At 39.3% G+C, this 17,027-nt stretch overlaps 1 protein-coding gene across 2 annotated transcripts in view; it reads left to right on the top strand.

The window, feature by feature from the left end:
• The first annotated feature begins 846 nt into the window (after positions 1-846).
• The window catches only part of clvs2 (clavesin 2), a 39,742-nt gene continuing 23,561 nt past the window's right edge, over positions 847-17,027 (top strand). For both annotated transcript variants that reach the window (XM_042390877.1, XM_042390875.1), the window contains exons 1-2: positions 847-1,286; positions 5,556-5,730. In XM_042390877.1, coding sequence (XP_042246811.1) covers positions 898-1,286; positions 5,556-5,730 — 564 coding nt within the window. In that variant the 5' untranslated portion in view covers positions 847-897. The remainder of the gene's footprint in view (positions 1,287-5,555; positions 5,731-17,027) is intronic.

Genomic DNA, 17,027 nt, shown 5'->3' with positions numbered 1-17,027 from the left:
CGGTAATCCCCCCCCCGTCCACCCCACCCCTCTCCAAAACCCAGAAACCGGAGGCAGGAGGGGAACAAAACCTCGCGGGACACCTGTGCTGCTGGATACCTCCTTTTTTGGGGGCTTTGTGAAACATGATTTAAGATTTCAATCACACCCAAATTGTGGTGATGATGATGAAGCGGTGATGATTAAGACGGGGGATGTAGACGCGAAAACGAGCGTCCAAATCTGCCTCAACTGACGGAGCGGTCGGAGGCGGCACCAGCAGCAGCACCACCAGCAGCAGCAGCAGCAACATCAGTCGGTCGGCGGTTGGAGATGCGTTGTGAAGGCGGAGGGATGATGATGATGATGATGATATAGCAGGTGCTGCAGGGTCGTGCCGCATTGCCTGGCCACCGCGAGCGACGCCGGGGAGACGGTGATGCTGTCGTCGTCATTGTGCCACAGAGAGAGAGAGAAAGAGAGGAGAGGAGAGGCTTTGACATGGAGGGAAGCGGCTGTCTGTCGGCTCTGAGCTCAGGCCGCCCGGATCAGCAGGTTGGATGTACCGCCTGAAGCCTGGAGGACCTCATTCATGAGATACATGGTGGAAAAAAATTATAATAAAGTTGAATTCTCGAAGCTGGAATTGAAATGTTTCTGTGCGTAAAAGTGAATGGCCCATATGTTGATAACGCATCATAGGAGCATCATAGCAGCAGCGTCTGTGCCAGTTCAGGGTGGATTACCGTCTACAGAGCAGCAGGCCTTCATTTGAAGTCAGCTTCTGATCAGGAAACCACAAAATAATAACTTAATATACTTCACCCTGTTGCTGGAGGTAACATTTTACTTTATTGTGTTGTTTCATCGTAAGCTGGTTTGGTGTGGCCCCCCGTGGAGGGACAGCTGTTGCAAAAGATGACTCACCTACAGGCTGGCCTGTCTCCAGAGACCCTGGAGAAGGCCAAGGTTGAGCTGAAAGAAAACCCGGAGACTTTACACCAGGACATCCAGGAGGTCCGGGACATGATCATCACTCGGCCGGACATCGGTTTCCTCAGGACAGACGACGCGTTTATCCTCAGATTCCTCCGGGCGAGGAAATTCAACCACTTCGAGGCGTTCCGGCTGCTGGCACAGTATTTTGAGTACCGACAGCAGAACCTGGACATGTTCAAGAACCTGAAAGCCACGGACCCGGGCATCAAGCAGGCCCTGAAGGACGGCTTCCCCGGCGTGCTCTCCAATCTGGACAGATACGGCAGGAAAATTCTGGTCCTGTTCGCAGCCAACTGGGACCAGAGCAGGTAATAAAGACAGACACGGTTGGTGGGGGGTGGGGAGGAGGGGGCTGAAAAGTCTCATCAGTTACTGACATACTAAAACAAACACAGTCAGTCTTTTTAGGATCCATTATAATAAAGTGAGGTTTTTGGAGCTGTCCGTTCAGCACCACACACTCATACACAGGAACTCTCACTGTAATTTAAAGATACCAAACCAAGTCTTGAATAAAGGCAGCAACACCAATATAGAAAAAACACATGGCCAAATGTATGTGGACACCCAAATTACACTCATGTGATTGTTGAGCATCTCATTCCAAAATCAGGGGCATTAATCTGCTGCTGTAACAGCTGGAGCTCTCCTGGTTTCAGGCTTTTCACCAGATTTTGGAACCTGGCTGCAGGGATTTGCTCTCATACAGCCACAGAAGCATTAGTAAATAGTAAATGCACTTATATAGCACCTTTTTAGTCTTCCGACCACTCAAAGTGCACGACAAGCCATATTCACCCATTCACACACACATTCATACACTGATGGCAGAAGCTGCCATGCAAGGCGCCAACCTGCTCATCAGGAGGAGTTCTAATCATTCACACAACGATGGCGCAGCCTTTCGGGAGCAATTTTGGGGTTCAATATCTTGCCCAAGGACACTTCAACAGGCGGACTGGAAGAGACAGGAATCAAACCACCAATCTTCCAATTAGTGGACGACCCGCTGTGCCTCCTGAGCCTGTTGTAGTCAGGTCCAACACTGATGTTGTGCATCCCAAAGCTGCAGAAGGGGTTGAGGTCAGAGCTTTGTGCAGGCCAGTCAAGTTCTTCCACACCAGACTGGGAAAATAATTTCTTAATGGAGCTGACTTTGTGCACAGGGACACAAACTGTGACACAAAGTTGGAAGCACAACATTGTCTAAAATTTAACTCTATGCTGTAGCATTAAGATCTCTCTTTACTGGAAGTAACGTACCTGTAGACCAAACCAGGAAAAACAGTCTCTGACCAACAAAAGTACAAAAGTAGTTAACAGGTGACCGTCTGTCCACATTCTTTTGGCCATGTAATGCACTAATTTAAAAGTAAAAGACCTGCAGTCAAATTTTATTTAACTTAAAGTAATCAAATATTTTTAGTCAGTCTGATTTATATGGTTTTGGTTAGTTTAAACATCCTGTTGCTCACTCATGTTATTTCATTACATTCATTAAATTAATGTGGCAGATACTAAGTAAAATAAGTGCATTCATATTCAGTAGGAACAGGAACCAGGTAGGGTTGCAAGTAACGATTAATTTCATTATCAGTTAATCTGCTGATTATTTTCTCAGTTAATAAATGAATCATTTTGTCTATAAAATGACTGAATATCTCCCACAGCCCAAATTGACATCTTCAAATGTATTTTTTGTCCAAAGTAACAGCCAGTCAATGTACAGTCTAAGTATAAAAATCCAATTCTACAAAGTGCTGCAACAATCAGATAACAGCCTATAATTGACTAAAAAGTTCAGTATTTTCTTCTAAAATGGAAAAATCTCCCAAAATGGAAAAAACTCAAAGTAGCAGTGCCTCAAAATTGTCTGCATTTATTGGGTTTGAGTAAAAGTACCTCATTACTTCCCTCATTAATTTGTGTATCTATGGATCAGTATCATTAATCAGTATCCTGCAACAATGTAATCCAAGTTCAACCATCTGTATGACTTTTAGTTGTGGATTTGTGACAATGCAATTTAAATGAATGTATTGAAAGGACATTTTATCAAGGATTCAATGAACCTAACATATAATTCTTAATAAGAAACATTATTATTAGGATAGCTCGATACCATTTAGTAGCATTCTGCCTTTAAGCATTCTTAGTTTTTGAGTTTAATCTCTAGAAACCCTCTTTTCTCCTTGTTTGGGTGAAGAAACAGAGTGGACATTTGGACACTCTTCTTTCAGACAGTTCTATGCTGATCAATGTGGGTTTGGATTTAGGTTTTAAAGGTGATGAGTCAGTGTTTGGGTGACCAGAGGTCTATTCATAGAGATGTTCTGTCATTTCATAATTCAGTTCAGAAACATTTGATTATCCAAATAAAATGTCATCAAGCCTTATTTACTGTAGTGTTGAATGATCTCATAAAAGTGGAAATGGGGACAAAAATGATGATTTAATTTAGTGTCATTTTGATGACCAGCCAGATCGTTCATGACTGTTATAGAACAACAGCACGTACTACAGTAGACGCCACTTTGTACAGTCTTTATGTAACAGGGAGACACACATGCCACGAGGTGCTGAATGTCTGCAAGTTTTCATTATAATCAGTCACAAGATCGAGTGATTTCCATGATGAGTTTCTCTTCTCTGGATTAATGTGTGTCAATCAAAAAAAATAGATATATGTTTCATATCATGCTTGTCATCATTCCTGTTCTATTCAACACATTTTAGATAAAACTACAGTATGTTAAAGACTGAACGTGTGCTTGCATTTGAGACGACTTTTGTCTGTTTAGCTACTAATTAAGCCAATTAAGAAAGATGCAACAGACAAAGGGTCTCTCGATGGAGAATCAGACTGCAGTGGAAAATGACAATAATGAATCACGATAATGAAGGCAACAGCGAACGACTGAAAGAAAAACATGAATGTTGAACAAGTGACAGTGAAGTGACCGAGACATCAGCTGCATGAAAACCTGTGAGGACACACTGAGGCGGGAAACAACATGACTACTAACACCAGCAGCCACAAACACATCCAGATGATCATCTTATGACACTCGTAATAACTGACACCAAAGATAAAGATAGAAAGATGGGATATTTTAAATCAGCCTAGTGGTTTTGGCAGCTGGTCATGTGTATAAATGGCTAAATGGGCAGACACCAGACTATTCAGAGGTGTTTGAGCATAATAAACACCAGCATACTGTATGTGTATCACTAGACATAGATGTAGTCCTTCTCTAAAGCATTTCAGTGTGTGGTGAGTTTACCAGATAATCATGTAAAGAGGAAAGATGTGTGAAGATATTTGATATTTTAATAATATTTGCACAATAAGTTTACCTACAAATATTACAGCTGAATGCCACACGTTTCATACAGTCTTTATTATAATGATTTATGGAAACATGAAGGCTATGTTTTATTAACTTTTAGTTTTTTATCCTGCTGTCATGCTTCAGTTATGCACAACACTTTGTGTTACATGTTATTTGTAGTTTGTTTTATTTCATTTTATATTATTTGTCCTCACATGTCCCATGTTTAACTGAATTTGTGGTTTTTTGTTTAGGTTTTCTTCTTGTCTTCTTGTGTTGGGAATAGTGTGTATGTTGTTTTAAGACAGAGTCAAATCAAATTAAAGACTTCCTTATAAATTCAAGATCAAATTACATTGGAAAGAAATCTTTGAGTTCCGTTAACAAACATAAACCTGAGAAATGTTAGGTTGTTTCAGTGAGTTTTATTATTCAATGTCCCGACTATTGTGTAAATTTAATTAACAAAAAGAAGAAAACTATTTTGTTTGCCTCATAGCTTCTGTAGTTAATATTTTCATGTTAACAATGGTTTCCTTGACTACATGTATCTGAGAATTACTGCCCAACTCTGCAGTTCCCCTCAGCTCTTTATTTTCATTATTGATTAATCTGTCAATTATTTTTGCAATTAATTGATTTGTTGTTCGGTCTATAAAATGTCAGAAGATGGTGAAAAATATTGAATACTGTTTCTCAAAGCTCAAGGTAACATCCTCAAATGACTTGTTTTGTCCTGATTTGTTCATAAAAGACTAAAGAAACCATAAAACATTCACATTTGAGAAGCTGGAATTTTTCTTTAAAAAATACATAAAATTATCAACCATTTATCTAAACAGTTGCAGATTAATTTTCTGTCAATCAACTAATCAAGTAATTGTTGCAGTGCTACATTTTAGCATCTATTAGCTCATTGTTTTGAGGTTTGCAGCTCTGCCTGCCCAGAACCAAACTGCAGACAGACAAATTTAGAGACTAGCGGATGAGAATATCTGAGCATGCAGCAACTAAAGATGCAGATATTTTTCTTAGGATGTAGTGGAGACCAAAACAGAGCTTAAAGGAGAGTAAATATTGGACTGGCATTCATTAGGTGACCAGAAATACGATTCCAAATGAATGCTAATGTTGCTAACGTACATATTTCCGCTGCCCTCAAGTGGCCAAAAACATCAATTAACGCAGATTTAATATTTTCTCCAGTGTGCTGCAGAATACAAAATTATGTTCTCTCTCTCTCAGATACACATTTGTGGACATACTGAGGGCTATACTGCTGTCGCTGGAATCTATGATTGAAGATCCGGAGCTGCAGGTCAACGGCTTCATCCTCATCATCGACTGGAGTAACTTCACCTTCAAGCAGGCGTCCAAACTGACTCCCAGTATGCTGCGGTTGGCCATCGAGGGGCTACAGGTAAGATGCTCCACCGTCAGACAGCATGATGGGTAACAGAGTACCTTCAGCTGCCAGATAATACAGATTAAAGTAAGTTTCATATCACGATCATACCAGAGGACGTCTCGATGATTGTCACATGAATTTATGTTACACACAATTACCCAACATTTTTTCTACAACTTGGTCCCTCACTAAAGCAATTTTATGTTTCCTGTCACAAGTGAAGGAAAAGCCAAATCTGTGGCTTTACTCGACTCTAAAAGTACTATTTTTCATTTTCTGACAGTAGGTGAACAAACCTCCAGCTCCCTTTCACATCATCCACTCTGTAGTCAAAATGTTCCACTTAAGAACAAGTCAAGCACCGTGTTAAAGCTGTGAGCTCGTTGAAAGCGGTAGAAGGGAATAATGACATTTCCATTTTGATTACACACTGCTGGGTTTTTCTTTTCAAGGCTTGTTTGGTAGGTAGATGATGCAAAAAAGATGATTTTTAGCGGTTGTCAGTTTGGTTTTCTTTACTTATTGCTTTCCCTAATTTGTTTTTTTCTCATGTGGTCCAGTTTTGCAGACAGAAAACAAAAGAATGTCATATTTGTATCTGTGCATTCTGGATTTTTCATGACATAAAAGTGCATTAGTCCTCTGAATCATCAGGATACCTTTATTGTCATTATTGAAATGAGTTACAGGAGAAAAGGCAGAATGTACAGCTGTCCACTGGTAAACAGCCAAACATAAAAGGAAATGTCTTGCCTGTTACTGTGTGTATGTGTGTGGCGGGGGGCTGTTATTGCTTTCTCAACATCCTTGTGAATCATCTGCCAATTTGTGTTGGGCTCCATTAGTCAAAGTGAAATCTAAGGGGAAGTGTTTCTAGAGGGAAGTGTTGAGTAAGAGGCAGCATGGTCTAAAAGATTTTCTGATGTGCTTGTGATGGATGCCAAACTGTTAGAGAAGCATCCTTTGAATTTATATTGAATTTATCTCCAATATTTGTGTATTAGAGCTGAGAAAATAACAGCAGGGGATTACATTCCTTAGCTTTAAAGTAATTTAATTATAATTCAGCAGATTTTTTTGTATTTCCATCAATTTTAAATTGCTTCCATCAGCAAGTACAAATATTATACTCACAAGAATTTCATCAGAAACTGACTGGTGGTAAATTGTTGTATAAATGTTTAACAGTAAGGCTGGTTATCAAATCATGATATTTATTTTGTACCAACTTGAATGTGCCAATAGCACAGAGTATTGAAAACTTTCAAGTACCAAAAGCCGATATTGAGCTCATGTCCTCTGTATTTTGGGTAATGTGGGGGTTTAACCAACCTTTTACTATCTGTAATACTTTCTTTTTAGTGGAAATCAGGTGTAGAAACAGTGTTATAGTTTAATAACTCACCTTAAATCCTAAGGTGAAACAAAAGGAAGCAGAGAAGGACAAAAGAAACTTCTGTGTCTTGCTGTAGTTGAAAGAAAACTGTCATGGATGCCATATTTGATTATGTAATGGAGACCAGCGGTTCATTTAGCTTAAATGGTTCATTAGGATTTATGTGGGGATGATTGATAAAAAAAACAGTAGGTTAAACTGGTAGTCGCACACAGTGATTTTTATTCAATTAGTTGGTAACAATTGGTAACTTTCTTTGCTGTGGAAGCTCCAGAGGGTGATTGAGGAAACACAGGGGGACTGGCCATCCTGCCTGTATAAAAAAAAGAAAGAAAAGAAACCTCAATCAGTGTGTGTTTTTCTACTCTGTTTCATCTGTAGTTATCAAGCTAACTCCAACAGCCAATTCAAACAATGGCAGTACTCACCTCTTTATGGTTGGTCCTCAGCAGAGGCTGGAGGCTAAAGGGTGAGGCTAAAGGGTGAGGCAGCGCAAGCACCTGCTTAAGAGCTCCTGGAGCAAAGCATTAAGATGAGTGAGGGGAGTAGAGGCAAACAATGCTGATTTATGTGATTATTTGAGTGTATGTGTTATTGGCTTATCTATAGGAATTTGTATTTATGTAAATATTAATTCTTTATTATTTCATATGGTTGTGGTCCCACGTAAGTGGTCTTCTCAGCCTAATTACCTGCAGCTGGGAGGATATATAAGGCAGCTAGTTGCTTTTAATGTAAGTTGGTGTTGGTGTTTATCATAGTGTCTAGTGAAAGGCATCGGTATTAAAAAGGCACAAATAACAACAACATATGGCAATGATAAAATACAAGGCAATATCAAAATATGAAAAGGGGCAGAGAAGCTCTGATTTGTACAGTTCAGTCCTGTATTTGACAAGTATCCAGTGGAGGGATGCTAGTGCCAGTGTAATGCTGTCTCTTTTTCTGGTACCAGTCAGGAGTCTTGCTGCAGCGTTCTGTACCAGCTGCAGGCGAGAAAAAGAGGACTGGCCAACACCCAGGTACAGTGAGTTATAATAATACAGCCTTGAGGAGATTAATGCAGTGGTAACAGCCTTCATATTGTTGAGAGAGAGGGTGGACTTTAGTTTAGCAATGTTCCTCAGCTGAAAATAGGAACCTTTCGCCACAGAGTTGATCCGTTTGTCAAATTTCAGTGCCAAGTCAAAGATGACACTAAGATTCCTGGCATGGGTATGAAGGTATGATGTCAATGACCCTAAGTAGTGTTGGGGGGGGGGGGGGGTGACAAAAACAATCACTTCTGTTATCATTCAACAGGAGACAGTTTTTTGCCATCCAGCATTTCACATCCTGGAGGCCGTTATGGATGGATAACGGCCTCCAGGATCAATGTGATGGAGTTGGAATCCCCCAGATTCAATGGAAGGTATATTTTAGTGTCCCTGGCATAACAGTGAAAGGAGAAGATAGGAGAAGATAGAAGAAGATAGCGGAAGATGGAGTCTGAAGAGAGCATATACAAAGCAAATAAATGGGCCCCAAAATGGAACCTTGAGGTACTCCACAAGTGACGGGGCAGTAGAGGAAGAGAGGCTCTCAATCTTAACAGAGAAAGTCCTGTTTGCTAAATAGGAGGAAACCACTGGAGGGCATTGCAATGATCAAGCGTATCAAAAGTCACGCTAAGGTCTAAAAGAATTAAAATGGCACTTTGAGACTTTGAAAACAGCAGATTCTGTGCTGTGACGAGCCCTGAAGCTTTATTGGGATTTCTCCAGGATGTTGTTATTGTCTAAAAAAAGACAGAAGCTGTGTGTAGACAATTTTCTCTCCAGTGCTTTAGACAAGAGTGTGTTTTGACTGATTTGGCTGTTATCACAGGTTAAACAATGAAATGAATTTTAAAGTGTTAGTTTTATAAAACAGACCAGTTACTGAGAACTCAGTAACAGTAACATGTGAATCAGTGTGAGCAATTTGATTTCTTCAGTTAATTTGTCCTTTTCTTAAGTCTTAGCAACATTTAGATACATGTCATACTTCTACATAAGCATTATGTTTTGATATTTTTAACCTAATCCACTTTTTCTAAACATTAGCTTTCTTCAGTGTCATTGGTACAGAGTTGAGGTGGTACAGTATGTTGGTACTGTAAGGGCAAAATTCTTTTCCTTTTTCCGACTGAGTGAACGGCAGTAGACACAAGCCAGAGCATCGCTGTGAGGAGTGAGTCCATATATAACACATTTCTGACGGCTCTCCTGACACAGATTAGAGCTTGAATTATTGATAGGAGCTATTAGCTGAGCCCTGAGTCATTCTCAGCTGTGCAACTGCTCACATGAATGGCTGCTCATCAGTTGGTGCAGCAAAACCAAAAGAAGAAGTGTAATAGGGGGATTTGATTTGATTTGATTTGATTTGACTTAATTTGATTTGATAAATAAAATGCATAATGCCTTGCTAAAATAATCAGGGATGTTGTAATAAATTCAGCCTTATTTTCCTCAGGATGCAAAGATGGGAAAACAAATTTAAGTCTGGTGATATTCTATATTCCTCTTATTGTCAACAAATTCAATGAAAAGACCAAAACTAACAATCAATTAATATACTAACAACTAACTCTTTATATTGTCTCTTGCTGTGTGTTTCTTGTCCGGGGCGTTCAGTCCTATATATGTGATGCCCTTTGGCTCATGACACCAGTTATCATTTCCATTGATTGCTGAGGTCACACCTCTTTCATTTGAAGAGGCTACATTGGGGTTGTCCTTTCACAGATGGATCCTATTATATAATTATGTATTCTCGTCGCTGATTGGCTTTTCAATCTCACCTGTTTGTCTATACATATTGTCATTTCTTTTGTTTTTTTTACGCTGATGATGGCTTCAGGCTGAAACGAGTCAGTTTCTGTCGTTTCTGTCCACAACAAAAAAACATAAGAAGATGGATCAGTGAGTGCCGCTGTTTTGTTTTGTTTGTTTAATACATTAACAGGCCTGATATATCTTATTCATCTGTGTCTGTAGACCTCTGTTGGTGGCCAAAAACTATTAAAAATACATCAATGTCACACCGTTGCACTGGGCAACATGTTCTTTCATTACCATAAACACACACAGCCAGTTTATTTCATCTCACACACACCATCCTGCTGCTAGAAATACTCACTACAGCACCAATGTGTATTAATCCACTGAAAATAGTCCCCAATAATTTACTCTATTTACTCCTGTTTAAGAAACATTTACTAAAAGTTACAGTGCCCAGCTGTTTTAGATAATCACCAAGCCTTTAAAAACATGAGAGTGAGGTTCAGAAGTACTGAGATGGACTAACACACTGTTGGTTTTGATCATTTAACAGGATTTTTTTGTCAGTAACAAGAATATAGAATATCAACAGCCTTATACTTTAACAATATCAAGAAAAATATGGGACATTATATTGAGGAATCAAGTATGCGAATTGTAAAAATACCTCTATATCAGCATCTGTGCCATACTCCTTATATGTAACAATGTTCAACTCTATTAGCCCTTTTAAATAAACTATGATAAATAAATATATTGAATATTCATGCTTCAGCCTCTGTACAGTATGGGAGAGTAGTAGAGCTGAGCCTGAGTCATTCCCCACTCCCAAATACCAAGATCTGAATATTGTTAAACAGCCTCAGTGAGTCATTTGATTCTTATGAATCTGAAAACCAGTAAGTTGTTTAAAGCGACTGAGTCACATTCATCTGTTGGGCAGCCGTACACAGTTCCTTCTGCATGAGGGTTTGATGTAGTTTGATGGCCGGTTTACACTGAACACATCACTCGCTTAACTTCCATGTGCATCAGCAATGTTATATCTGCCGCTGTCCTTGTTTCCTTTTGTCTCCAAACATTTCCATCTCTCAGTCCCATATTATCTGATGTCAATGTGAGCTGACAGCAATGTGCAAAGTAACAATAGCGATTACACTGCAAAAAATCCGCTTTTAAGCTAGCTAAATCACTTGTAATCTGGAGGAATTTTGCTATTGTCAACCCCCAAAAAAAACTGCCAAAAGTTTAAACATAATTTATTTGCTGGTGCAGTGATCTGCTATAATTAGATTTTAGATTTTAGTACAAGATTATTACAGTTTTTGTTCTTGTCTTTCATAGTTTTAAGATCCTTGAAATAAATAAAGCCACCTAGTTACTGTATCTCTTAAGAGAGATTTGGGATATTGAAATATGTGTGTAATATGTCATATAGCACTTAACAATATTATTTATCCTCAAAAAGGGGGAAATCAGGCTTAAACATCCTAAAATAGGACATATTGATGTTCTTCCATTGCTCTTTTTGTGGTGTAAGGAGTCAAAATCCTTTTTTTGTGTCTGCATTTACCTCCAGTTGTGAGTGCATTGAGTCATCAGCTTGTCTTTCTTTTCATTATTGTATGTCGTTCTCCGTGTTAATGCTGTTCAGGCAAACTGCCTCAATTGTCATATAGTCTTTGTCATGGCAACCTTGACAATGTTGGTTTTGAGCAACCAAATACAAATAGCATGTAGGCCACATGCCTTGGGATCCAATTTTGTAGCACAGTATGCTGCACAGATCACAGCAGATGTAAGACTATAAGTGTGGATCCCTGCTGGCGGCCCCTAGCAGCTTCAATGTTTATTACAACCCAGAAAACGCAGCTTTTTTTAGATCTTCTTTTGGAGTAACAGTACTTTGAAGGTATAGTGTCAAGAGGCAGACATGATATGTGGGAATTACATACAACAAAAGTCCCCAGTCGGATTCGAACAGTGGTGGTTTATATGTGAAGCGTCATACTCCACAGGTCATGTCCCAGTATCTGCAACCGCTGATGAGAATAAACAACATAACGACAGTAGCGAGGCATCTAAAAATGTTACATTTGTCCTGAGGGTGGTGCAAGCTATGAAGGGTTCATCACCATGATAGCATGAATATGTTCTCTTCTCTCTATTATGTGAAAAGATATCTTGTGTATGAAGATGACATTTTGGTGCTAAAGAAAAGCTCTTAGAAACAGAAACGGGTCATCCTCTGGGGAGCATGAACGTAGTTGACAAATTTTAATGGCAATCAGATCTTGATAAATTTTGATAAACTATTAAATCTGGAAATATTTTTTTGTTTGATTGTGGAGCAAAATTCAGGGAGTCACAAATACTTCAAACATCATGATGCCTCATCTGGGGACCATGAATATTCATGAATAGCAAGTTTCATGGATATCAGATACAGTGTTTTTGAAATATTTTGCACAGACCAAGAGTGTTAATCCTGTGGAAATTTTGACATAACAGAAACACAAAGTCCAGACGTCTCCAAAATAATTGGAGTCATTCTCAGGGGAATAATAAGACGAGGAAAAATGCAAACAACAACATAAATAACTTTGCCAATTTCTGCATTTTGCTGAGGAGTTGTCAAGATTTAGTATTTTGTTCTTGTGTTGGACAGACCGACTGAGCGGCTCACATTACTCTTTTTTTCTCCACCGCCATGAGGGGAAAAAAAAGGCTTTCCTATTGTTTTTTTGCTTTGTTCAATGATTTCTATTTAAAACACTGAAAACTGAGACTTGGAAGCTGACACAAGAGAGCCTTGTGTCCTTAAGTTGACCCTCTCTACAGTCTGGCTCTTAATGTGCTGCCTCATTGCTTGTTTGTGATGTGGACTACAGTATATTGTCTGAGGAGTCGTAGAGTCTAGGAGAACAGAGGAGACAGAGAGCAGGATGAGACTCAAACACATCCAGTCATAATCCTCCAGGATTACAATGTTGTAGAAGGATTTAAGTCTTCAAGTCTCTTTTTTTTGGGATTGTTCTTCTCAAGACAAGTTTGAAAACTGTTTAAAACAGAATTTAATGTGTAAGAAAATAAGAAATGTTGCCATTTTAAATGCTGTTGTTTTTACATGAAAAAGGCAGCAAAATGCCAACAGTTTATAAGGTCAAAAAACAAATTGACTATCAAGGCAGAGAAGGAAAACCCAGCTGAACATTTATAAGGTACATGTGTTTATTGTTTTTTTATTCACATTTTATATTTTATTTGGGAGCATAAGTTTTTTTTTTTTTTTAATTAAATTAGTCTCTAAAGGATTTTAGAAGGTCAAGGTTCATATTGGAGCTGCAATGATAAGTGGATTGACAGAAAATTAATAGCTTTGTTTTGAGTCATTTTTTTAAGAAAAAAAGAACTAAAACCCTCTTGTTCCAGCTTCTCAAATGTGAATATTTTCTGGTTTCTTTAGTCCTCTGTGACAGTAAACTGAATATCTTTTGGTTGTGGTCTGCTGGTCGGGACAAAACAAGACATTTTAGGTTGCATCTTGGGTTTTGGGAAACGGTGATCGTCATTTTTCACCATTTTCTGACATTTTATAGGCCAAATAATCGTTAGTCACAGCCCTACTTCATACATTTCCAAAAACATAAAGAATCTTTTAATCAAGTACATTATGACATAATTATGACACATCTACAGGCATACGGCTTCTTATTCTTCTTTTATGCACAGATTTTTTTGTGTTCTTTTTTATTTAAACTTGTACTTTTTCTTTTGTTTCAACATGTTCGTAGTGGACTTGAGAAACCTCCTGCGTTGTGTAGCTCTCTTCTTCCGGAGGTCAGAGACGTGAATCACCTGGTTAAGGTGATTTGTCATGGCCTGACACCATCTGACCTCAGATCAACTACCTGCCACTCAAAGTAATGAATGAACCGTCTTCAATGTGTGACAGTGAACCTGCTGCACAGCTGCTGACAGTCAGTAGACTCATCAGCCAGCTCCACGTCTCTAACCTGCATTTACAGCTGCGGTCGTTAGTGTCTCAACGTCTTAATCACAAAGAGAGAATTAGAGTATCTGGGATTTCCATTAGACAGTTTTTCTTGTGGCCAAACCTCTTAATGTTGTGCTCATGTGCTGATAGGAAAGTCAAACATGTGAGCCTATTACTTGACTGCTAATCAGAGTTCTTCTACTGTGCTTTTAACAAAAAGCAGGATAATGAGGTTCGGCCTTAATTAGATAATTAAAGTAAAACCTAGTAGCTGCTTTCTCTGCACTTCAGAGTCAGGAACTGCGTCAGTCCCAGCTGTAATATAAGGCTGATGTCACAGTTACATAAACACTCTAGAGGTCTTCAGGACCCGGTGTCTTGTATTCGAGACCCAAATCGAGCCGGATCCAAATTATATTTATTCTCAGTCGGGTACAGTTTGTCTAATATGCGAGTGGATCAAAGCGGATCCTCAATCAGCTCTGATTATGTGGTGTGTCATCATCATCCCAAGAGGAAAATATGATTTTTTTAAGCAGACAGCAAAGTGCAGAGAAAAATTACATGTATTGCTGCTCTTTTCAACAACAGCTGTGAGTTAATTGTTGGAGCATCATGCTGCTGTGTTGGTTTTTCTCTCTGATTGGGCCTGTTTTTTTTGTTTTTTTTTTACTATCCTCAGATCTTATTGGATCAGGTCTAACTTTTCTCGGGTCCTTTTCGGATTGGGTCTCTTTTTTAAACATTAATTTATACATGTCATGGGTTTCCTGCAGGTCTGTTTTTGAATTGGGTACAAAATGCACATTGTGGCCCAGCACGTTTTGTATCCAAAAGTTTTAGAAGACATGTACCAAGCTGACTTTTTCTCTCTCGACACCGATTCTGATACATTAACTCAGGGTATCTGCAGATAGTACATTTAAAATCCATAAAATACTGTCCCACTGTGTGGATCTCTTTGGGATCTTTCATATGTAAGGTAGCATGAGGCTGTAACTTCACACCACTTATGATACAGATTTGTGCTTTCACAGTTTCTGGTCACAGTGTGAAAAAACCCACTAGTGGCATAAATATACAGATGGTAATGTTTGTTAGTTTGTTGGTCCAACACTTTGGTCCAGAGAAAAGTATCTCTGGACAAATACTGGATGAACTGATATGAAACTTAGCACAGACGGTCATTGATGGTCCCCAGATGATGAATCCACATGACTTTGATGTTCTCCTGACTTTTCCACCAACTATCAGCTCAAATTTCAACCAGTCAGCTTTTGTTTGTCGATACTTGTGGGATCAAAACATCGTCAGTCTGGTAATAAAATGCTCTTAATGCAAACAGAACAAACTGGACAGTGTGCAGGATCATTTTTATGTTTGAACATTTAAGAGTTTAATTACAGCCTGGTCGCCAGAATAAAACGTTGGTACTGTACATTTCTGCAAACCACAGAAACATTGAATATCTACGTTTCAACACGTGAAATACGTAGCATATTAACATTTCAACAAAACGTATCATCTCAACATTTCTAAAGTGACATAGTTCACATGTGATCTATATGAGTTGATCCTTCCTATATAGGAGGAGGAGGGGCAGGTGGATGGTTAGTAAGTTTCTTGGCAGCGAGTTGGAAATCAGCAGAGAACACGGTTCGAGACCACCTCGAAACCGAAACCAATGTCCACTTCCTGTTTCAACCGACAAAAGCGGGTGTTTTTAAGCGAGACGTCAGGACATTTGCAGCCGTTTTTCTGGTGAGAAAAATGTCTTTTTTTAGTGAGACATCGGCCATTTTCATTTTATTTTCTATTTTTATTTTAACCCAAACCATGATCTGACCCTAACCAAGTGGTCTTTGTGCCTAAACCTAACCAGACCTTAACCACAGCGTTGTCACACCATAAAACATGTTGATATGATATGTAATTCACATGTTGAAACGTAGATATTCAACGTTTCTGTGGTTTGCAGAAACGTTCAATGCCAACGTTTTATTCTGGCGACTGGGTTGTAAATTAACACCTTTCGTGTTAAAATGACATTAAGACCTTTTTAATTGACACCTTGACCTTTTCTCAGACCTTAAAAAACGCTTTCACTTTTAAAAAAAGGATTTACAGAAAGTAGAAGGAAAACTTCAGCCAAAGTGTTTCTTGTTTTATGGCACAAATGACTCAACATAGATTCATAAAGAGCATCAATATCATTTATAAAAGCGGAGCACGTAAGCTGTCCTCTTCTGGCTGGTTTGGTTTCCCTCTCCTCCTCCTCCTCCTCCTCCTCCTCTGTCTCTTTGTGTCCCCTCTGGCCTCCCCACCCCTCACTTTTGTTTTCTTTACCCTCCCCGCCCCCCCCTTCTCTCTTTTTAACAACATCATCATCCTCCCCTTCCCCCTTATCTCTCCCCTCCCTCTCTCTCTCTCAATTCAGTCACTCCATCATTGTTCACCAGAGAAAATATTGGCAGGGCAGTTGAAATAATCTCACAGCAGCCGGAGCGTTCAAGCCACGCCGAGATAATTAATCTTTTTGTTTAAAAATGAACCCAATCATCACAGAATCACCAGTATTTACACATTTGTTTTAATTACAAGTTACAAGAAATTAACCAAAAGCCTTTAAAATCTCTTCCCTGCTGTTTATTTTTCACCTTCTTTTTTTTATCCTCTTTGAATCTTAAAGAAGCAACATTTTCCTTACCAGCAGCCAGTTGCATGATGCAATGTGCTTCGTCCTGCTCCCCCCCCCACCCCCACCCCTCTTCTTCCTTCCCCCTGCCTCCCTCCCTCCCTCCCTCCTCGCCTCCTTGCCGCCACATCCCACCCTCGTTACGTTGCCACGGCAACATGTCCGACTGCCGTGCTATCTGCTCTGCCCTCTCCTCCAGATGGGCTCCCTTTTGTTGTGCGTCTGCGTGTTGGTGTGTGTTTGTGCCGAGACAGAAACACACTTCTCCATCTTTCTCTCTCGCTCTCTCTCTCTCTTTTTTTTTCTTCCAAGATGCTCACAGGCGGCTGTTTGAGAGTCAATGAATGCGCCACAAAACACTGTAAATATATAATGTGTTATGTAAATGTGTGATGTGTTATAAATAGTTTAATACTG

This window comes from Thunnus maccoyii, chromosome 17, assembly GCF_910596095.1.
Source record: "Thunnus maccoyii chromosome 17, fThuMac1.1, whole genome shotgun sequence".
NCBI lineage: Eukaryota > Metazoa > Chordata > Actinopteri > Scombriformes > Scombridae > Thunnus > Thunnus maccoyii.
This window is presented reverse-complemented; position numbering and strand designations above follow the sequence as displayed.